The sequence below is a fragment of the Geotrypetes seraphini genome, chromosome 12 (genome assembly GCF_902459505.1).
Source record: "Geotrypetes seraphini chromosome 12, aGeoSer1.1, whole genome shotgun sequence".
NCBI lineage: Eukaryota > Metazoa > Chordata > Amphibia > Gymnophiona > Dermophiidae > Geotrypetes > Geotrypetes seraphini.
This window is the reverse complement of record NC_047095.1, coordinates 13,166,564-13,190,031: the sequence shown is the minus strand read 5'-3', so window position 1 is coordinate 13,190,031 and position 23,468 is coordinate 13,166,564. Positions and strand designations below refer to the sequence as shown.

The following is a 23,468-nucleotide window of genomic DNA, read 5'->3' as shown; positions in this document are numbered from 1 at the left end:
CTAAAACTGTACACTGACACTGGTATGGTAATCTTTGTTGTTTGTTTTGAATTTTATAATAAAAGGAAAAAAAAAGAAATACAAGTGGAAATAAAGAAGTAAATAAGAAAACAGGTAGATAAATGGAGGCAGGGTGTGGGTGGGGCAGGGGGGTGGGGCATGGGTGGAGCGAGGCAGGGGGTGGGACATGGGTGGGGCAGGGCTAAGGGGCCCAGTATACTTGTATTTCTAGGGGCCCTCGACAAATTAATCCTGCCCTGAGTGGCAGGACTGGTGGGTGGACACTACATGGCTAATCAGTTAGTGCATTAACATTACTTTATGCTAACTGATTAGTGCAGCATTACTGTGTGAACCTTAGGGTCTGATTCTTTAAATGGTGCCTAGGCTAGGCACCGATAGGCATCCTAATCATGGCCGTCTAGCGACTCCATTAAAAAACAATTTCATTTGTTAATTTAAGTTTCATGCGGAATACCGCACAGTACCTAGTGAACCTAAGTCGAGACACCTTGCCATGTCTAACCTATCTGAAAAGTAGGCATGGTTAAGGGGCAGACAATAGATGTGGTTGACTTAGGCGTCACTTGGCTTCTGAGGCAGGCACTGAGAAATTAGGCCAGGTTTTACTAGTACCTACTTCTAGGATGCCTAGCGATGCCTAAGTTTGCTCAGGCGCCGCTAGGCATGATTTCATAAACGACCATGATTGGGACCCTCTTGTTAGAAAACAAGATCCCCCACTGGTCTGGCAAAATAATTCATTTCTTTAACTAAAAAGGACAGGCTTGGAACAAAAAATGTTTTAAAGTTCAAACCTTAAAATACCTAGATGAAAAGCTGTGAAAATCGAACTCTCAGACTGAGGGTCCAGCTTCTTTCATGTCTTAATTTTCATTACAGCTACTATCTGAAAGACGACATCATTGCTCTAAGGTGCATGTTTACTAAAGTGTGTTCCCATACGAATTAGCACACAGTAACTTATCAAGTTGGCAACTCCATGCCATGCTATATGGTGGGAAATGGGTGGGGGATAGGTTCAAGTTTAATTGAAATACAGGCAATCCGCGGGTTAAGAACGAGTTACCTTTTTAAAGCTGTTCTTAAGTCAGATTTATATGTAACTTAAAACTTGTAGATTTTAAGATTCTTGCTGCTCCCAGCTGACAAAAGAGCCAACTGTCCCTACCAATGTTCCCTCTAAGGTACAGCATGAACAACCACACACTATTTTTAATGTGGCCACGTATCATTCCTGAATCTGCAGCAGGAGAAATATAAGAGTCATAAGAACATAAGAATAGCTATTCTGGGTCAGACCAATGGTCCATCAAGTCCAGTAGCCCGTTCTCACGATGGACAATCCAGGTTATTAGTACCTGGCCAAAACCCAAGGTGTAGCAATATTCTATGCTACCAAAACAGGGCAAGCAGTGGCTCCCCCAATGTCTTTCTCAATAACAGACTATGGACTTTTCCTCCAGGAACTTGTCCAAACCTTTCTTAAAACCAGCTACCCTATCTGCTCTTACCACATCTTCTGGCAACACGTTCCAGAGCGTAACTATTCTCTTAAATTTCCTCCTATTGGTTTTAAGAGCACTTCCCTGTAACTTCATCAAGTGTCCCCTAGTCTTTGTAATTTTTGATGGAGTGAAAAATCTATCTTGTACCCATTCTACTCCACTCAGGATTTTGTAGACTTCAATCATATCTCCCCTCAGCCATCTCTTTTCCAAGCTGGAGCCCTAACCGTTTTAGTCTTTCCTCACACGAGAGGAGTTCCATCCTGTCCAGCTGCGTAATTTGGACTCTTTCCAATTATTTCGAAAACATCTGAAAACGTGGCTATTTTCAAAAATGTAATTTCTGCTGCTCTCTATATAACCACTAATTCTTCTTATATTTTCCTTTCTTAAACTCTTGTAAACCATGTCGAGCTCTATCCTTATAGAAAAGATGTGGTATATAAGCTTAAGGTTTAGTTTAGTTTAGTTCTTCTTTGAACCTTTTTTAACACCACTATATCTGTCTTGAGATAAGGAGACCAGAATTGAACGCAATACTCCCAATGAGGTCGCACCATGAAGCGATACAGGGGCATTATAACATTCTTAGTCTTGCTAACCATCCCTTTTTAAATAATTCCCAGCATTCTGTTTGCTTTTTTTGGCTGCTGCCGCACATTGGGCGGAAGGTTTCATCATATTGTGTATGCCACTGGAAATACTGGTCAGTGAAATCAAATGAAACCAGAACCACATTCTTAAATATGAGTTGTACTTAAGTTGGGAATCTGTAACTCGCGGACTGCCTGTACTGCCATCTAGGCAATTTGCAACAATATAATTATACTCATAGTAGACATAAGAACATAAGAAGTTGCCTCCGCTGGTCAGACCAGAGGTCCATCGCGCCCAGCAGTCCGCTCCCACGGTGGCCCATCAGGTCCATGACCTGTAAAGTGATCCTTGTCTAAAACCCTTTATTCCCCTTTATGCTTCTATCTATACTCTTTCATAATCCCATCTCTACCTCTATCTGTATCCCTCAATCCCTGCATCCTTCAGGAATTTATCCAATCCTTCTTTAAAACACCGTAGTGTACTCTGTCCTATCACAACCTCCGGAAGCGCATTTCAGGTGCCCACCACCCTCTGAGTAAAAAAGAACTTCCTAGCATTGGTTCTAAACCTGTCTCCTTTCAATTTCTCTGAGTGCCCCCTTGTTCTTGTGGTTCCCAATAGGCTGAAGAATCTGTCCCTCTCTACCTTCTCTATGCCTTTCAGGATCTTGAAAGTCTCTATCATGTCTTCTCTGAGTCTCTGCTTTTCCAGGGAGTAAAGCCCCAGCTTTTCCAACCTTTCTGGGTATGGAAGGTTTTCCATGCCTTTTATCATTTTTGTCGCTCTTCTCTGGACCCTCTCAAGTATCGCCATGTCCTTCTTAAGGTACGGTGACCAATATTGGACACAGTACTCCAGATGCGGGCGCACCATCGCACGATACAGTGGCATGATGACTTCCTTCGTTCTGGTTATAATACCCTTTTTAATAATACCCAACATTCTGTTTGCTTTCTTTGCAGCTGCTGCGCATTGTGCCATTGACTTCATTGTTGTATCCACCAGCACACTCAAGTCTTTTTCAAGATTACTTTCCCCTAGTACTAATCCCCCCATTTTATAGCTGAACATCGGGTTCTTTTTCTCTATATGCATGACCTTGCATTTCTCTACATTGAAGTTCATCTGCCATTATTAGCCCACTCCTCCAGTTTGTTCAGGTCCCTTTGTAGGTCTTCACATTCCTCCGCGGTTCTAACCCTGCATTTTGAACATAGTGCATGGTACCATGCAAGTGCACTGTCACTGTTGTAAATAATGGATACAAACAGGAGAAATTGCCCTCACAGTGGTGAACAGCAAATACAACAACAAAGGTGACCAATTGGTGTTCAGTCTCTTTATTGGTAAATAGACTCGACATGATCGTGTTTCGACCCACAAGGGCCTGCCTCAGGAGTGGGAGCCAGATATTTGGACAACCACTTATCCTCTGTATTGCGCCTAACGTTTAGGAATGCCCATAATCTGCCCATGCTCTTCCCTTGGTCATGACCCCTTTTCAGATTCGTGCACTAGAACTGATACGCAGCACTTTATAGAATGTGCTACCAAGTTGTAATTTTAATTCATGCAAAACAGACTCAATTATGAGGTATTACTTGCCAATTATATTGGCACCAATTGGTCTTGTTAAATAATTAAGTTGTGTGCGCAAATCGGTTGTGCACACTGATTTGCACACACACAACTTAAGGCACCATATACAGAATTTGGGGGATAATGCAGATTTAGGTACTGTTTCCTATTTAGAAGGTGATTAAGTGCATCCTCACCATCAATACACGTATTCCCGGATTTCATATACGACACCCAACTTCGGGCATGCTTCCAAGATGCATGTGCAAACAAATTGAGCTCTAAACCATCAATACTTGTGTGCTAACAACCAATTATTGATGCTAATTGGCACTCATTAAAATTTACACATGCATCTAGTTGCATATTATTCTATAAAGCACAGTGCTTAACTCCCAAGGCATATATCTCAAAAGTGGACGTGGCTGTGAACATTCAAAATGGTTGTCTATAGAATTACAGAATACTGCTTAACTGTGCCTAACTTGAACACTGGCATTTCTGCCATGTTTTAGCAAGCGTAAATCTGGCATCCACAAATTAGGCATGGAATCCCACGCTAAACGATATTCTTTATAAGGTGTGCCTTTTAGAGAATAGTGTTTAGTGCTGATTCTTTTTTTCTGTGCCTAAGTTTCTGTGCCATTTATTGAATTCCGTCTTTACCATGTGGTAATAAAAAAAACCCAAAAAACCTTTGATAACTGTGTGGGAACATAATGAGAACCTCATCATTTACCACCCGGATCTTGAACTTATTACATATGACACACTTTAGTAACATGCCCTTAAGTCCTAGAAGACAGATTCTCTGAAATTCCTTGTATTAATTATTCAAGCAGGAAATTAAAATATTCATAATAGTAACACTAGCAGACAAAAAAAAATTATGGTTCAATTCATCCATATTTCAGACTTTGATAAACATGCAGAGTAAAGCTATTTTCTGACTTTGATAAATAAAAAATAATTGAATCCTGTGTATTAAAGAATGTAGCTCAAAGGACCTGAAAACAAAGAAAAAAAAAATCTTAATCACCTTTTAGAATCTTGTTCAGAATAGCATAATATGCTATCACCCACATTAACCCCTTCTTTTACGAAACTGCAATAGCAGCTTCTAGTGCAGGGAGCCATGCTGAATAACCCGCGCTGCTCCCGACGCTCATAGGAACTCAATGAGCGTCGGGAGCAGTGCGGGCCATTCAGTGCGGCTCCCTGCACTAGAAACTGCTATTGCAGTTTCGTATAAGGAGGCATAAATATGTATGACCTACATTATTTCTTTCCCAGTATGAAGTCACTGAAGCTTCTTTATTGTTGTCATTGAATTATATATATGTATGTGCTGTAGAAACACACTCTTGATTTTGGTTCAAACGGAAGGAATTAAACCAAATGCTTTTACCCATCATTCATTTTCCATACTTCCACAGGCTAAATAGTATTTTAAATAAGAACCTATGGGGCCCCTTTACTGAAGTGCAATAAAGCATGGTATTAACATGTTAACACAGAACTTTCCCATGCACTAAGCCCAGATTTAACACAGCACTTATTTAGGGGAAGGGGATGAAAAAATATTATATTGCAGCTCATGTACTGTTATCATTATTGTGTGGTATCTATTAGGAGGCGCTAGGCAGGGGCAGACTAACAGTGATCTGGGCCCCTAACTACCTACAGTATAAAAAATTATTAAATTAGACAATTTACATCTTCTGCAGATTTTACCCCCCAGATGCTCAGCTGTTGAACCAACTTTGGATGAAGTGGAACTTCAAGCTTATTGTGAGATTATCAAGGTGCACCTGCAAGGTAGAATGTCACAGTTTAAATATGTGCTGGGATTTAAACCCATGACCTCTAGAAGATGAGCGCAGGGCTTTTACCCATTGAGCCACAGCCACTTCTTTTCAGTTGTGGAAGTTCCTATTATGACAGCTTAGTGATCCTAGCCATGTGAATGTGAGAAGATCATAGCTTAGCAGATCCCTAAAATATTATATCAGATGTGAGAAAGAAAGACATTAGTGGAAGCTGCTGTGGCTCAATGAGTAAAAGCCTTGTTCCTATCTTCCAGAGGTCATGGGTTCAAATCCCAGCATATATTTTAATTGTGGCATTTTACCTTGCAGATGCACCTTGATGATCTCACAATGAGGTCAGCATTGTGCAGCTGCACACCTCCATTTGCAATTAAGTAGAAGCCACGTTAAGGTGTATATCTGGGTTTTATTTTCAGTTTTTAAGCTTTTGCAAACGAAGTTATGTATGCAATTTATATTTTTTTAATGTGTTTTCCTTGCTTTCAGTAATGAGCTGATTGGAGCACTGTTTAGACAGAAAAAAAGGATAGCGTTTTAGCAAGAAACCTAAAGCTGTGTTTTTCATGTGCTGTGCTTCAGTTAATGGATCTTTTCCTCTAATTAGCAAATAGCATTGCTGTTTGTCCTTAAAAATAGAAGGTTTTGCATGCAATATATCTGTTTTGTTGTGCCCTGTTTATGTGGTGCCTTATTAAATGCATTTTGAGCTTAATAAAGCAAAAATAAAAACCCAGAGAGCTATTTAGCAGATTGCATTAAAGATGTCAAAACTGTGCCTAAGTTCCATCCATAGAACTCAGGTCTATCTGCAGCCCAAACTATGCTGAAAAGTAGACGTCCTTTACAATGCCTATAGGACCTAGTTTTACAATTGCTATGCAACTTGTTAGTTCAAGGTGTAGAACACTGGTTAAACCTACACCTTCTACCCTAATGTTGCTGGTTCGAATCCTAGTCACTCTCTCTGATGGAAGAGAAATAAATAAAAACATTAAACAGATCTAACTCCTAGTATCACAATTATAATGAAAATACCATAAAATCACCTGGTAGCCTCTGATCCTATAACCACACCAACCCAAAGATTTCCATGGTGGCTTTTCTCAAGCCTGCCATAATAATAGTTTATGGACTTTTTCTCCAGGAATATGTCCAAACCTCCTTTTATCAGAATTCTAAAGCTTGATTGTGTGTTAAGCGAAACAATTTTTTCTGATTGTTAAAATGTACTACTGAATAACTGCATGTCATCTCTCCCACATTAAAGAGTAAACCACTAACTCATGTTTATCCTGTACAATTCATAGATGATTTAATAGACCTCTGTTCTTTCTCCTCTTAGTTGCAGGTTCTTCAGGTTGAAGAGCCACATCCTCTTTAGTCTTTCCTACATAGGAGAGTCATTCCATCCTTTTTATCACTTTGGTTGCCCTTTTCTGAATCTTTACTAATTCATTCATATCTTTAATTGAGAGGCAGCAATGGGAATTGCACATAGAACTAATGATGCTTAGAACCTTTTCCTGTGTAGTGATACCAAATGTGGTACCTGATATTGTCTGTGTATAATAGGGTTTATTTTTTCCTATACAGATTACAGGTTAAGGTCCCCTTTTATCAAGCCGTGTTAGGGTTTTTTATTGCCGGGCTCTGCGGTAAAAGCTCTGATGCTCATAGGAGATTATACCCTAATGCAGCTTGATAAAAGGGAACCTAATTTATTTAGGCCCTCTTTTACAAAGGTGTGCTAACCAATTAGCGAATGCAAATTGGTTAGTGCACGCTAAACGCTAACACGTGCATGTTAGTTTTTGGACGCGTTAGAATTTAGCATAGGACTTACCAACTGAGAATGCCAAGTCAGTGTACGACGGCAAGAATTAAGAGAAGACCAAACGGGCGTCAGGTGAAGGCAGCCATCTTAGGTACCTCTGTATGAATCAGGTGCTGTTAGGCTCTGATATCAGTAAACCCTGGCATAAATTGAGGACGCCTAAATGTTAGGATGCTGAATGCTGCCTAAGCGTGCTGAAGTGACACTGAGTGTGATCTATAATGGGTGCCTAAGATTTATAGAATTGGTGCTGATATTGGTGCCTAACTTTAGATGGACTTTATAGAATCAGGGCCAAAGAGCTTAATGTCTTTTTGCAAAAGAGCCCCTTAGTTATCTGCAAATCAGTGATACTGGTTAACTTCTGGCTCTGCCCCTGGACTGCCCCGATACTATTGTGCAGGGAGGTAAAGATTTTCTGCAGCATTATCCATAAAACGCTGTTGAAAATTGCTGTCTGACCCTAATGAATGGCACTTATCTGTTCAAGAACTGCTGAACATCAACCCCTGTATATGTATAATATGCTTTTATATGATCGGGGGAATTCAGTGTCTCTCGATTGATTTCTAATGTTTAGTCAGTACAGTACAGCTTTAATGGAAGGCTTACTGAGAGCACTGTTCTAGGATTATAAGTACATAAGTACATAAGTAGTCGCCTCCGCCGGGGCAGACCAGAGGTCCATCCAGCCCAGTGGTCCGCTCACGCGGCGGCCCATCAGGCATATTGCCTGGTCAGCGGTCCCTGACTAATTTTATTACCTACCTCTACACTTATCTCTAAACCTTCCACTGCTCTTATCTGTACCCCTCAATCCCTTTGTCTTCCAGGAACCTATCCAGGTCATCCTTGAAACCCTGTACTGTGCTATTTCTTATCATGGCCTCCGGAAGGGTGTTCCATGTGTCCACCACCCTCTGTGTGAAAAAGTACTTCCTTGCGTTTGTTTTAAACCTGTCCCCCTTCAATTTCATCGAGTGACCCCTTGTTCTTGTGGTTTCTTTCAAATTGAAAAATCTGTCTTTGTCAACCTTTTCGATGCCCCTCAGGATCTTGAAGGTCTCTATCATATCTCCTCTGAGTCTCCGTTTTTCCAGGGAGAACAGCCCCAGCTTCTTCAGTCTGTCAGTGTATGTAAGGTTCTCCATACCCTTAATCAGTTTAGTTGCTCTTCTCTGAAGAGAATGAGTACAAGGCTTCCCTCTAATAAACATGAACTTATTGTTTAGAGGCAAATTTATGCAGAAGAGATACTTTAGTTCAAAATGTTCTGCTTTTCTATAAAAAAAGATTAATACTTTTGCAAACATTTTAATTACAAATTCTCAGAGGTTAATGAAGAAAACTGCATTAGCATCAGCTGTAAATGTGCATTAATTAGCTCATGTTAACGTATCACATTAATGACATGCAAATGAGTTTTGCATTAATTTGCTATTGCTGAAGTTATTATGTCAACACAGATGTTATTACAAAACCTTAAATGTATCTGCAGGAGATGTAGATTTTATTTTTCCTTTGGGGAGAAGGGTTGCATTAAAAAATATATAACATAACAAACAATCCACTTATATACCGCTATACCTTTCAGTTCTAAGCGTTTTACAAGGGTCAAGGAACATGCACAGTGAATACAGTGAATTAAAATTATCAAATGAATGGGTCTTCAACATCTTTCCACAAATCTGATAAGAACTAGAACCTGATTCTAACTTACAGAAACTCTAATCCCAGCATGCCGCTTGGGTAGGCTAAGACTCTCTGAAAGTAATGCTTAGAAGTACAACCTTTCACTATGGGAAATGAAAATATGATATTCTTATGCAAAGATGGTTTTCTATCTGCCAAAATTGAAATGGTCAACAAGATAGGTTGGCACCAAGCCATATAACGTTTTATAACAGAAGCCATTTTGAAAAGTATCCTTGATTCAACTGGAAGCCAGTGCAGTATTTGATACTACTTAGTCACATGATCAAATTTTTTCAGATTAAAGATCAATCGCACTGCCATATTCTGGATGAGCTGCAATCTTGTACTAAAATGTGATAAAATTTGACCTAATGTAGGATTTTATTGTGCACTAGCTGAAAATTGTATGCAGCATATTTGGGGGCATTCCCATTCATTTTATTGCAGGTTGTGGTTTAGTGTTTCCATTAGTGCAGGTACCTACTGAGAAATAACAAGGGGTAAATGGAATATTCTAGCTGGCTATCGCTTCCACAACCATTTTTCTCCATACCACACCCCTTAAGGGATAAAAATCTGAAAAAGATATGCAGAACACAGAAACAAACTACCACAAAACCCCCTTAAAGTGTTTATATAGTAGTCTGTTTCAACTAAAACCACTATTAATTATTTCTAGAGCACTACCAGATCAATTTTAAAACTCTTCCCAATCCTTCTCCCTTCGTTTCTTTCCTCTGTTTTTTTTTTTTAAGAACATAAGCAGTGCCTCTGCTGGGTCAGACCAGAGGTCCATCATGCCCAACAGTCCGCTCATGCGGCGGCCCATCAGGTCCAGGACCTGCATAGTAATCATCTATCTGTACCCTTCAATCCCCTTTTCCTTCAGGAAATCATCCAATCCCTTCTTGAAACCCAGTAGCGTACTTTGTCGTATCACACCCTCTGGAAGCGCATTCCAGGTGTCCACCACCCTTTGGATGAAGAAGAACTTCCTAGCATTGGTTCTGAATTTGTCCCCTCTTAATTTTTCTGAATGCCCTCTCGTTCTTGTAGTTTTCGAAAGTTTAAAAAATCTGTCTCTCTCCACTTTCTCCATGCCTTTCATGATCTTGTAAGTCTCTATCATGTCTCCTCTAAGTCTCCACTTTTCCAGGGAAAAGAGCCCCAGTTTCTCTAATTTTTCAGTATATGAAAGGTTTTCCATCAGTCATGTCGCTCTCCTCTGAACCCTCTCGAGTATCGCCATAGCCTTCTTAAAGTACAGTGACCAATATTGGACGCAGTACTCCATATGCGGGTGCACCATCGCCCAATATAATGGCAGGATAACTTCTTTCGTTCTGGTTGTAATACCTTTCTTGATAATACCTAGCATTCTATTTGCCTTCTTAGGCTTCATTGTTTTGTCCACCGGTACCCCTAAGTCTTTCTCTAGGCTACTTTCACCCATTACCAGCCCTCCCATCGTATAGCTGTACATCGGGTTTCTGTTTCCTACATGCAAGACTTTACATTTCTCTACATTAAACTTCATCTGCCATTTAATTGCCCACTCTCCCAGTTTGTTCAGGTCCCTTTGTAAATCTTCACAGTCCTCTTTATTCCTAACCCCACTAAAAAGTTTTGTGTCATCTGCAAATTTTATAACTTCACACTTCAGCCCTGTTTCTAGGTCATTTATGAATACATTGAACAGCAGTGGTCCGAGTACCGACTGGAACACCACTCGTGACCCTTCTCCAGTCCAAGTAGTAGCCCTTCACTCCTACCCTTTGCTTCCTACCCACCAACCAATTTTTGATCCATCTATGTACATCCCCTTCCATCCCATGGTTTTTCAGTTTCCTAAGCAGGCATTCATGGGGTACCTTATCGAAGGCAATCTAAGTATACGATGTCTATGGGGGCCCCTTCGTCCATTTGCTTGTTTATTCCTTCGAAGAAGTGCAATAAGTTTGTTAGGCACGATCTTCCCTTGCAGAAACCATGTTGGCTTGTTTTCATCAGTTTATTCCTTTCTAGATGTTCATCGATGCTGTCTTTAATCAGCGCTTCCACCCTCTTCCCCGGAACCGAAGTCAGACTTACTAGTCTGTAGTTCCCCAGGTCGCCTCTCGATCCTTTTTTAAAGATCGGTGTAGCATTTGCTATCTTCCAATCCTCTGGGATCACTCCTGTTTTCAGGGATAGATTACAAACCTGCTGTAGTAAATCCGCTATTTCCTCTTTTAGCTCTTTCAATACCCTAGGATGGATTCCGTCTGGGCCCGAAGATTTGTCAGTTTTTAATCTATCTATCTGCTTGAGCATGTCTTCGAGGCTTACCTCCATGGATGTTAATTTTTCTGCTTGATCTCCTTTAAAGATTTTTTAGGTTCCGGCATGCTGGATGCGTCCTCTCTTGTAAAAACTGATGAAAAGAACATGTTTAGTCTATCCGCCACTTCTTTATCCTCCTTCACCACTCCCTTCCTATCTTCTTCATCCAGCGGTCCCACCTCCTCCTTTGCCAGCTGCTTCCCTTTAACATGTCTGAAGAACGGTTTGAAATTATGCGCTTCCCTGGCTAGCCTCTCTTCATATTCTCTTTTTGCTCTTTTAACCACGCGGTGACATTTTAAGAATTGTAATTTTTCCCACTCTTCCCTTTTTGTTCTATTCCTCTCCCCCCCCCCTTAATATGTCTGTTGCTGTATTGTTTTTGTTCATAATTTATTTTTGATTTTAATTGTACAACACTTTGAAATGTAATGTAAAGCGTTTTATAAAATTTTTAATAAACTATACGCTGCACTGTACAGAGTCACAAAGGAGACAGTTCCTGCTCAAAAGAGCTTACAATCTAAACAGACAAGATGGACAAACAGGATACCAGGGTGGGGGGATAGTTAGGGAGGATAGAATCTGCTGGCTAGGGTAGTGAGCGGTGGGCAGAGCAGAATAAGGTTATGAACTGAAGTCTAAATCAAAAAAAGTGAGATGTCTATGTTAACTGCACATTAAGGGCTTTAATAAAAGAATCCCCATGATTTTAATGCTAATTTACAGCATCCATTAAGGGCTCCTGTGCCACCCACATGCTAATCAGTTAGCATGCACTGGTGTAGCTATGCTAACCAATTAGCAGAGGGCACACCTACTCTCCACCTCCCTGCTAGAAAAAAAAAAAGTCTGTTTCTTAGCCTATGGGTAGCATGACGATTTCAAAACTACCATGGGATGCCTGAGCTTATCCTGATGTAGTGCCTTTTGCAACCTGTGGTAAGCACACATTAGCGCTAAGGGGCTGATTCTATAAATGGTGACTAGTGGTGCCTAGCTCCTAGGTGCCGCCTGGTGCGGTTGTCAATCGCTAGGAGCCGTTTACAAAATTGCGCCTACCGGTGCTAAACTTGACTTGGGCATCATCAGACATCCTAATGGTAGGCACTGGTATATTAGGCCAGGGTATTCCTGGCCTAATTTACTGGTGCCTAATACAGAAGCATGGTGATGCCTAAAAATCATACCGCACCTATTCTCCACCCCTATTTTGTGGGTAGGTATCATTAGGTGCCACTAGGAATTGCTCTGAGTTTTGAGCAGAACTTGGTTAGGCGACCCCAATTGGGGCTCCTAGCAGCGCCTAACCTAGGCACCGTTTATAGAGCCTAGGCCTAAATGTTTAAACAATGGCAAAGTATTTAGAATGGGTCCCATATTTTTCAGATACTGTGTATAACCTACGCACCCAATTGACACCGTTAGGTGGAAATTTTATAGACTTGCCATTTAATATATGTTTATGTATTCTGGTGTTTTTAACTACGAGTATACAGTATTGAATCAATGTATGCCATTCCACTGAAAATAAAGATCATCATCATCATAATAATAATAACAGGACCGTGAAGTTCTATGCGGTTTACATTGATTAAAAATGTTACATATTGAGTTGAAATAACAGAGTTAAAGTCTAGAGATCAGATATTTGGGGAAAGATTGTGCAAATCAGCTACCTAAGTACTTTAGGAACAGATATGTTTTTAGGTGTCTCCTAAATTCGCTATAAGTATTCGCAAGTGTGAGTAATTGTTTCAGATCTTTACCCCATAATGCTGCCTGATATGAGAAAAGATGTTGATGATGTCTTTTAAATTTGCATCCTCTAACCCAGGGGTGTCAAAGTCCCTCCTTGAGGGCCACAATCCAGTCGGGTTTTCAGGATTTCCCCAATGAATATGCATGAGATCTATTTGCATGCACTGCTTTCATTGTATTCTAATAGATCTCATGTATATTCATTGTGGAAATCCTGAAAACCCGACTGGACTGCGGCCCTCAAGGACCGACTTTGACACCTGTGCTCTAACCGGTGGAGAAACAAAATTCAAGTTTGAGCTTCTCTTATGTCTATTGGTTGAAAAAGAGAAAAAAAAGGTCAGTTATATAGTTGGGGGCTGGACCGAATAGTACCTTGAAGCAAAAACATCCAAACTTAAACTTCACACGTGCCTCCATTGGCAGCCAATGCAGGAGTCGGTAGGAAGGAGTTATACGATCAAACTTCTTCAACCCAAGAATCAGCCTGATCGCCGTATTTTGCACCAGTTGTAATTGCTGCATATTCTTCTGGGAGATTGCTAGATAGGCAATATTACAGTAATCAAGTTGGCTCAGTATAAGGGATTGTACCATGTAAGTTCTAAGGAGAATTTTGTTGAATAAGGGTTCCATGCAAAAATCTTTAGCACATATAAGGGCTCATTTTGAAAGCACTTAGACACACAAGTACCTTAGTGAGTGAGGCCCACTTCTGTATGTCAAATATGGGCCAAATCTCTTAAAAGGCACTGAAATTAAACAATAATATGCATTATTTATCAAAGCTCTCAATTTATACATTGAGGCCTATTTACTAGCAAAGTAAGTTAAGGGGATAGGATTCTGTGGTTACAATCAAAGCAGTCTACATATTTAGGTACTTTTTTGTACCTGGGGCAGTGGAGGATGAAGTGACTTGCCCAAAGTCACAAGGAGCTGCCGTGGGAATTGAACCTAAGTTCTCAGGCCACTGTACTATACCTCTAGGCTAGTCCTTCACCGTGGTAGTGTATTTTTGTAAATCAAGCTCTCAGGAAGATCTTATGCACATGTAATTTGTCCAAAGAGTAGGGTTACCAGACATTCTGGAAAACCCGGACATATCCTCTTTTTAGAGCTCCCAGATGGACTTTCCAAAACTCAACATTTGCCCAGGATTTGGAAAGCCTCTACCATTTCCAGCTGCATCTAGAGGGCCTCTGAGTATGTGAGGATGATGTCGCACACATCTGCACATGCTCCAGGCCCTCTGGACGCGGCCGGAGCTGGTTGTTGAAGAGAGGAGGCTTGCTGGGGCTGAGGCTGGGGGTGAAACAGGGAGGAGCCAGAGGCAGAACGGGGCAGGGCTGGAGGCAGAATGGGGCATGGTTATGTGTCTGGGGTTTTCTTTTTCAAAATATGGTAACTCTACCAAAGCTCGGCCCCCCTGCGTCAAACGTCATGACGCTGACGCTTGGAGGAGTTTTAAAGGCTGGGCCTGCTTACTGACGGCGTGTCTCCAGAGTTGTCTGTTAGCCGGGTGGAGGAGTTTTTGTTTCCCGGTAAGCCAAACTAAATGCATTGAAAGGTTTTAAAGTTTTTAATGTTGTGAACTAATTTGTTTGGGCTTCTTGAGCGTTGTGGCCCCATTTTTCACATTGGTATGGTGGTTAATATGTTATATTTCTCTTGTAGTGTCTCCTCCTGAAGAAGCCAACTGTGAAACCCGGGTTGGGGGTTCGGAAAGAGTATGGCAGCAACAACTTAATAGCATTTTAAGCATGTACCCGGAGCAGTTATAGAGCAGCAACATCGCCACTCTGCATCCAGATAAGTAATCTATAATAGTTTGCATTTTAGGTTGCAATTTGATGCAAGCCGTTGTTTTCATAGCAGGTGGTGGAGATAGTGAATTAGCTGTGATAGTCTCTACAATAACTGGCTCCATGATTTTTCACTAGAGTTTCGGTTATGGGTCTGAGTGCTCATTTAGAAGCCTAGAGTCACTGTTGTTGTGACCATGTGATGCATTTATTTATTAATATGATTAATACGGTGATTAGTGTATGAGAGATATAAATTTATCACCTTAGAAGAAAGAAGTTCCCTCATATTTTGTGTGTAACTCTACCAAAGAGACAGGTTGATGCTGAAGAGCAATGCGACTCTCCAAAGCTTTGCCAAAGCTGCCCAATTGTTTTTTGTTTAACTGTGGTGTTCATGTTTGTTAGTTTTGAAGTGCTAGCAGACTATATAGTGCAGCTAAGGTTCAAAAACTACAGAATGGTTGTAGAGGGAAGAATGATCTGAAGCTAGTAGTTTTTTCCTTAAATTCTCTATATGGTGCCTTACATCATGCATGCAATTTGGTACACACAGCCAAGTCGTGTGCACTGATTAGTTGTTTAATGAGCCTAATCGACACAGATAATTGACAAGTAACATTTCATAAATGGCACTAATTAAAAATTATGCACACAACTTAGTAGACACATTCTATAAAGTGCTGAATGCCAGTTCTAGTGCCTGAATCTGAAAAGGGGGCATGACCAGGAGATGGGCAGATCATGGACATTCCTAGATTTTATGCATTCTAATATATTATACGCCTGATGAATGCACAAGTTAGGAGCAGGGACTTAGGCCTGGTTTTCCTTGGCCTAAATGGATGTGCCTAAAAGTTGTGAGGCATAATGGCGCTTAGCATGATTCTATAAGACGAGCCTACCTTATAGAGAATTGCTCTAAGGGCCATTGTATTCCGTGCAGATTTGGGGGGGGGGGCTCCATATTACAATATGGCCACTTGAGAGTAAGGGTGGCCAAATTCCTTCATAGCCTCTCCCCTTGTGAGCTCCTTGCTGCCCCAACTTCTTTCTCTAACACTTCTGCTTAAAGATCCTGAAGACAGAGGGTTCTGAATATGTTGTCAAGCCAGTTTACTGTTCTGGAATTGTCTGCTTTTCTATGACTGTAATAGGTCACTCACTTCTTTCTGCATTTGAAGATGTATCTGCTCTGAAAGCCAACAAGTTTCGGTAAACAACAAGTTTGTGCTATTTAGCCAATGACAATAATAAACTGGAACACTTCCGATCGGATATATGTGAGCGGCAGGGCAGATAATCCCCTGATGCAGCCGAAGGGCGAAACAGGGCCTGTCAGGATATCTCTATGTTAAATGAGATTGAACTGAAATTCTCCAAGTGTGGTAGATTGGTACCGCGCTAGACCCTAAACTGCAAACTGCGGCGATTTTGTACTATCAGAAGAAAAAGATTGAGATAAGTGCTTATTTTTCACTAAGTTTTGAAAAAACATAATATAAATATTACTTCAAAAAAAGTTAAAAAAGTCAAAAAGAAAATAATATAAACAGTGAATTTGGAGCGGTGCCATATGAGACCAAGGATGTATTTTTTTATGACAATATTACTATTGCCATAGATGGTTTCACAGGAATTCTCCTGAGAAACACTGAGGTCTCTGCCGTCTTTATAAACTGAAGAATTTATGGCACTTGGTTTCTGATATTAGAATTACGTGAATATCATTTTGGTGTGGTTATAAGTTTTGAAGCTATTCAGCTTGGATTGTGAAATTTGTAATAATAAACTGGGGCACACAATTTCGGACAGTTTCCCGAAAGTATATAAAATCTCGCCGCATCATTTAGGGCTCCTTTTACTAAGGTGCGTTAGGGCCTTAACGCGTGGAATAGTGCGCACTAGACCTTAACGCCAGCACTGAGCTGGCGTTATTCTAGAAGCGTACCATGCAGTGTAGCATGCAGTAATTTTGTGCGTGCGCTAAAATCGCTAGTGCACCTTAGTAAAAGGAAACCTTAGTTTTGAGGGTATTTTTTTTAGCAAGCTAATGCTAATATTTTTTTGAATATATTTGATTGAGTTTTCCACAAACAGTAAAAGAAAATCCACAAAGGAACATTTAGGATAACATAAGAACGTGAGAATAGCCATACCGGATAGCCATACTGGGTCAGACCAATGGTTCATCTAGCCCTGTATCCTGTTTCCACAATGGCCAATCCAGATCACAAATACCTAGCAGAAACCCAAATAGTAGCATCCCAAAATAGAATTCTTTGTATGAAAAAATGTTGTTCTTTTTAACACAATAGCTATAGCTTACACAAAATAGAATTTTATCTTAGGCCCAGTTCCTAGTTGGCAAACAAATAACCAAAAATATCTTAATGTAGTTTAATATGTTTAAGAAAATATACAGGAGTTAGGAGTCCAATCAAAAATGCCCCCTAAGGATTCTAAAAACACTTAGGCACTTAGTGGCACGATGATTCTATAAATGGCGGATAGTGGTTGATTGACAACCACGCCAAATGGCACCTTGGAGTAAGATGCTGTTTATAGAATCAGGGCCTAAGCGCTCCTGTTTTAACTCCGCAATAGTCAGTTAGCACATGCTAAGAATAAGGTGCTGGTTGGCCAAACGCTGTTCTATAAATGGTGTCCAGCTCTGAGCACCATTCACAGAATAGCGTTTACCACAAATTTTTACCAGTGGCCAAATTTGGGTGCCATTTATAGAACTGAGCCTTAAGTGCTTAACACTCTTTAGCAATAGGGCCCCATTATTAGGTTTATGAACACACATTCTCATACACACATGCATGTACCCGTCCTCCCCCCTCCTACTCATTCATATAATGATTCCGTAAGCCTTCATTTCCCTTCAGAAAGTGGGCAAAAAAAATCATCTGGTTGGTCACAATTCACAAAGTTATGCTAGAATTTATAATATAGCAAAGTAAAAATCACCCTCAGTTTCCGATATGCACTGAAAATAATGTTTCATATATCATCTTGACAATCTGTATTGTTGCAAAGAGCTAAGAACCATTTCCTTCAATGGGATAACGGCGAAAAATACATTTGTTTAGGTGACCTCAGACAACTGTCATACACATCAGTGAATCCAACACAGAAAAGTATCAGTGATTAAGACTTATTATGCCAGTCATTATATCCATCCAGAGTACTTTAGTTAATTAGATATTGATTTTGTTAATGAATCATTATTGATAATGAGAATTTAGTCCTAAACTACCGTGACTAGATGCCTTCGATTTATATTTTTCTTTAAATTGTCCGGAGGGTGCAACTTGTGAAGGAAGGATTCCATGGGACACTTCCTGTGGGATTCATTTCTCAATGCCAACATCCTGAAATCATGTGTGTGTGTTTGTGTTTTCAGACTAATGTAAGAAACCGAGACTGTGCAAAAGGTATTTTTCATTTACTCTCTTGTACTAAGAGATCCTCTGAATCTATGGTCCCGTCCTCTCAAGAATCTAAATTTAATGAGTATCTACTCTGGAGCGTCTCTGTAAGTTTCAAATGAAAACCTGATAGATACCTCAAAATCTTAGCTCTGATAGAAATCAACTAGAGCTTGAATATCAAGTTTGCCTGATACTGTCTTTTTCAGTCTGCATGAAAACTGCATGGTGCAACAAAAAAAATTATAGTTATTCACCTTCTGGGGATAAATATTTTAGACTTGATAAAGCACACTTTGTAAAGAGCTAGAAAATTTAACTATAACACATCTCTGTTATACAGCACAATGAATATTCTAGAACAGCAGAATCTGCAACAATATTTTATCCCAGCATTTTCATAGCATTGCACTTGAAATACATGCCATTTGAAGTTATAGCATTGAATAATTAATGCTCTTGCTTTTACATTCTCATCTTCACAATAAGACAGTGGCGTGCCCTCAATTCACAATTTAATTTCTGCAAACAGATCCATGCATGAAGAAAAAAGAAAACAAGAAAAAAAAAAAAAAAATCAGTACTGGAGCCCAGAAGCAGACATTATGAAAAGGCAACTTCACTAAAGTCAAGGTGGTCTGCTAAAAATTCACTCCATCACTAAAGACAAGGTAGTGAAACGCAGAAGCTACTTACAAGAGTGTTTGCAGTAGAGAGCCTGGTGGTGTTTAGTCCTACCAGAGAAGGGAGCGTTTGGGACATCCAGTTGGAAATCATTGCCATGGTACTAAGAACAGCACCTAGCTTGAGCAGTGGAGGACTCATTGCTGTGGAGCTAATGAGCTTTCATAGTGACTGATTATCATCCTAGTGCGGGCTGGCAGGAAGAGGCGTGACTGCAGCACACATCTCCAGCAAGAAAAAAAAAAAAAAGATCAACCTCCCCAGATTTAATCATCCATTAAAAGCTGCACAAACCTCTTCCATCCTGTTCTGCTCTCCCCCTACCCCCCTTGCCACTAGATACTTATGCTGATGGCCTGACTGCTTCTTTTATACTGGCCACTAAATAAGTAATCCCTCTTCCATATGCAATTATCTGTGCTTTTACCCATACTGGGATGATACCATAGGTTTCAAAAGCAGAAGTACCGTATATAGGTATTTACCATCTAGTTATTTTTATCCCCCTGTGGCTTTGTAGGAAAGGACAGACAAGCGTTCTGTAAAATATAAAATAAAATGCCTTTAGAAATGAATCTGAACATGCATTTCAAACACCATTCTGTCTGAATTAGTTGCTTTGTACTTAAACCAGCACATGGGGGAAGCCACTGCTTGCCCTGGAACGGTAGCATGGAATACTGCTGCTCCTTGGAATTTTGGCCAGGTACTAGTAACCTGGATTGGCCACTGTGAGAACGGGCTACTGGGCTTGATGGACCATTGGTCTGACCCAGTAAGGCTATTCTTATGTTCTTATTAGAATTTAGAAAGAAAATGCCCACACATGAAGGAAAAGAGTCTCTTGATTTGCTAATGAATACAAGTGTAAGGCTGGGCTTCCCACACTGTCCTGGGGGGTTCATAGACAAAATCGCGCGAGACAATGGCGCGCCGACAACTGAGCGCCGACAACTGAGCGCAAGGTTAACGGCGCGCCGAAGAAAAGCACTATTTTAAAGGGTGTTGGTGGGGAACCCCCCTATTTTACTTAACAGACATCGCGCTGGCATTGTGGGGGGTTTGGGGGTTGTAACCCCCCTCATTATACTTGAAACCTAACTTTTTGCCTGTGTTTTAGGGAAAAAGTTCAGTTTTAAGTATAATGTGGGGGGTTACAACCCCCCAAATCCCCCACAACGCCAGCGCAATGTCTGTTAAGTAAAGTGGGGGGGTTCCCCCCCCCCACACCCCCCATCGGAGCCCTTTAAAATAGTGCTTTTCTTCGGCGCGCCGTCAACCTTGCGCTCAGTTGTCGGTGCGCCGTTGTCTCGCGTGATTTAGTCCCGTCACAGTCCTGGGGATATCGCAGCCAGTCAGGTTTTCAGGATAGCCACAGGGGTCTGAGGAGTAGCCTAGAGGTCAATACAGTGGACTATAAACCAGGAGACACACATTCAGTTTCCACTTCAACTCTTTTAGGGGTGGAGTAGTCTAACTAGGGTTATCAGATGTCCAGATTTACCCAGACATGTCTTCTTTTTAGAGAGCATGTCTGGGCGTCCGCACGGCTTTTCAAAACCCGGCACTTTGTCTAGTTGTTGAAAAGCTTTCAGCTGGGAGCAGTGTCGGAAGGGCATCTGCGCATGCGTGGAAGCAACGCGGTGATGTCGTGTGCATGCAGGTGACATCATTGCGTCACACATGCGCAGATGCCCTCCTGACATCGCTCCAAATAAGTGAACAGGTTGAGGGGGTGGGGCTGGGGCAGAATGGGGCGTGACAGGTAGAATGGGGCCGGGCTGGGTGGAACTGGGCGGGCCTGGGGGCGTGGCCATGGGTCTGGATTTTACTTCTGTAAAAATCTAGTAACCCTAAATCTAATAATTAGCGCAGCAGACTGAGATCCTGGAGAACTGGGTTCAATCCTCACTGCAGCTCCATGTGACTCTGGGCAAGTCACTTAACCCTCCACTATCCCAGGTACAAAAATGTAGATTGCGAGCCCTCTAGGGACAGAGAAAGTACCTGGGTATAATGTGCACAGCACTGCATAAGTCTAATAGAGATGGTCAGCCAGAACATTTTTGTTTTATGTCAATTACGGGAAATTTTATTTATGGGGCGATTCTATAAACAGGTACCTAGAGTGATGCACCTCTTGTGCATCGAAGCTAATAATCAGCAATTACGTTGCGTGCAAATGTGCCTAGATGAAATTTTATAAGGTAGAACCTAAGTACTATAGGCACGGATTCTTTAACTGATGCCATGGATGGCATCTGCCTGAAATGCGGCCACTGATCGCATGTCAAGGAGACAGTTAAAGAATTGCGTCTCCAGGGTTTTCCAGGCCTATCTTTGATGTGAATCACGCCTCCATAGGCGTTAGCCACAACTACAGTGGTGTTAGGCGGCCTAAAGCACCTATGGAGTTGCGATTTTGGTGCCAATTTTGTAGGCACCAGTAGGTGCCTTGAAACTCAGTTAAAAACATTTAAATGCCATTTTTTATTGAGCTTGGGCACCTACTGGCACCTAGAAAAATGGTGCCGTTTAGAGAATCCGAGCCATAGTGCATAACTGCAAGGGGACACATGTAGGCACAGCATGAATGGGCCATGGGTGTGTCACCAAATAATGCATACAACTTAGTTACACACATTTATTAGTGAAGCTAGGCCCACCCACTTCTACCAGCTATTGACTTGACATAAGTGATTGTGCCTAACTTTGGACACACTAAAGCAGGGGTGTCCAATGTCGGTCCTCGAGGGCCGCAATCCAGTCGGGTTTTCAGGATTTCCCCAATGAATATGCATTGAAAGCAGTACATGCACATAGATCTTATGCATATTCATTGGGGAAATCCTGAAAACCCGACTGGATTGCGGCCCTCGAGGACCGACATTGGACACCCCTGCACTAAAGGGAAAGGATTTGGGACTTGTATACTGCCTTTTTGTAGTTAAGCAACCACACTCAAAGTGGTTTACATACAGGTACTTCAAACAATTTTCCCCATCTGTCCCGGTGGGCTCACAATCTACCTAATGTACCCGGAGCAGTGGAGGATTAAGTGACTTGCCCAGGGTCACAGGGAGCAGTGTGGTGTTTGAACCCACAACCCCAGGGTGCTGAGGCTATAGCTCTAACCACTGTGCCACACTCTCCTCCAATACAATATCAGAAGTGAGCCAAGTATAGAACAGTGAAGCCATTGTGACATCACTGATGATGTTGGTTCTTAGACATTGGGGGAATAAGATATTATGACATCAGGGAAAGGGATTGGGACTTGTATACCACCTTTTTGTAGTTTTACAACCACACTCAAAGCAGTTTACAAACAGGTACTTCAAGCATTTTCCTTATCTGTCCCGGTGGGCTCACAATCTATCTAATGTACCTGGGGCATTGGAGGATTAAGTGACTTGCCCAGGGTCATAAGGAACAGCATGGGGTTTGAACCCACAACCTCCAGGTACTGAGGCTATAACTCTAACCACTATGCCACAATTGTTTCATAATGATTTATGTTCTCTTATGTGTTAAGCTCCAAATATATAGGGCGCCTAAAAAAATCCAATGCTGATCAGAATGGCACTTAGCACGATTCTATAAAACACTCCCACTAAATTCTATATAGAATCACACTTAGTGGCTGTACACGGCATAATATTTAGATGAACCCATTTAGACCAAGAAAAACCAAGCTTAAATACCTATGCCTAAGTCTTGCATGGATCTGACATATTCTATAACAGTGCGCCTATGTTTATTGAGAGCTTCTATACCACTACTAATGACTGGGGGTCAATTCAGAGCAGTTTTCATGAGCTTCTGTAAAGGTGTTACACTACATGAGCTTCTGTAGAGATGTTACAATACATGAGCTCTATACTGAAATTCACGGAGCTCTGTGGTAGTGTTACAATACAGAGTTATTAATATCAGCATGATTATGACATAATCAGTCATCCTACTTATGTTTCTAGTACATTGATCATCCTACTTAAATGCACGTTTATCCCAAATCAGTCATCCTACATATATGCACATACAGTGTATAATACTACTTGCATGTTTACTATTGTAGCTAAATAAACTATATTTACACACCTCATAAGAAGGTTGGATATTTCAACTAAATATAGGGCTCCTTTTACAAAGGTGCGCTAGTGTTTTTAGCGCACGCACAAGATTAGTATGCGCTATAGCGCACGCTAGCCGAAAAATTACCGCCTGCTTAAAAGGAGGTGGTAGCGGCTAACGAGCTAAAATAACTAGCACACCTTTGTAAAAGGTGCCCATAATCTATTTACACACATCCCGGAAAGTTCTAATTTCCTCTCTTTGTCAAATTCATAATTTCAGTGGAAGTAGTCTGAGAAAAGGATAGTCTTTATCCCTTT

The 23,468-nt window shown here is 41.1% G+C and overlaps 1 protein-coding gene across 5 annotated transcripts in view; it reads right to left on the bottom strand.

Annotated features, from left to right (window-relative positions):
* OLFM3 (olfactomedin 3) overlaps positions 1 to 23,468 on the bottom strand; it is a 459,853-nt gene that overhangs the window by 123,492 nt on the left and 312,893 nt on the right. The window contains exon 1 of one of the 5 annotated variants that reach the window (XM_033916519.1): positions 19,087 to 19,215. The exons of the other annotated variants lie outside the window; for them this stretch is intronic. Within the exon in view, the coding sequence (XP_033772410.1) occupies positions 19,087 to 19,215 (129 nt within the window). Of the gene's footprint in view, positions 1 to 19,086; positions 19,216 to 23,468 lie in introns of those variants that run through there. 5 annotated transcript variants of the gene reach the window in all.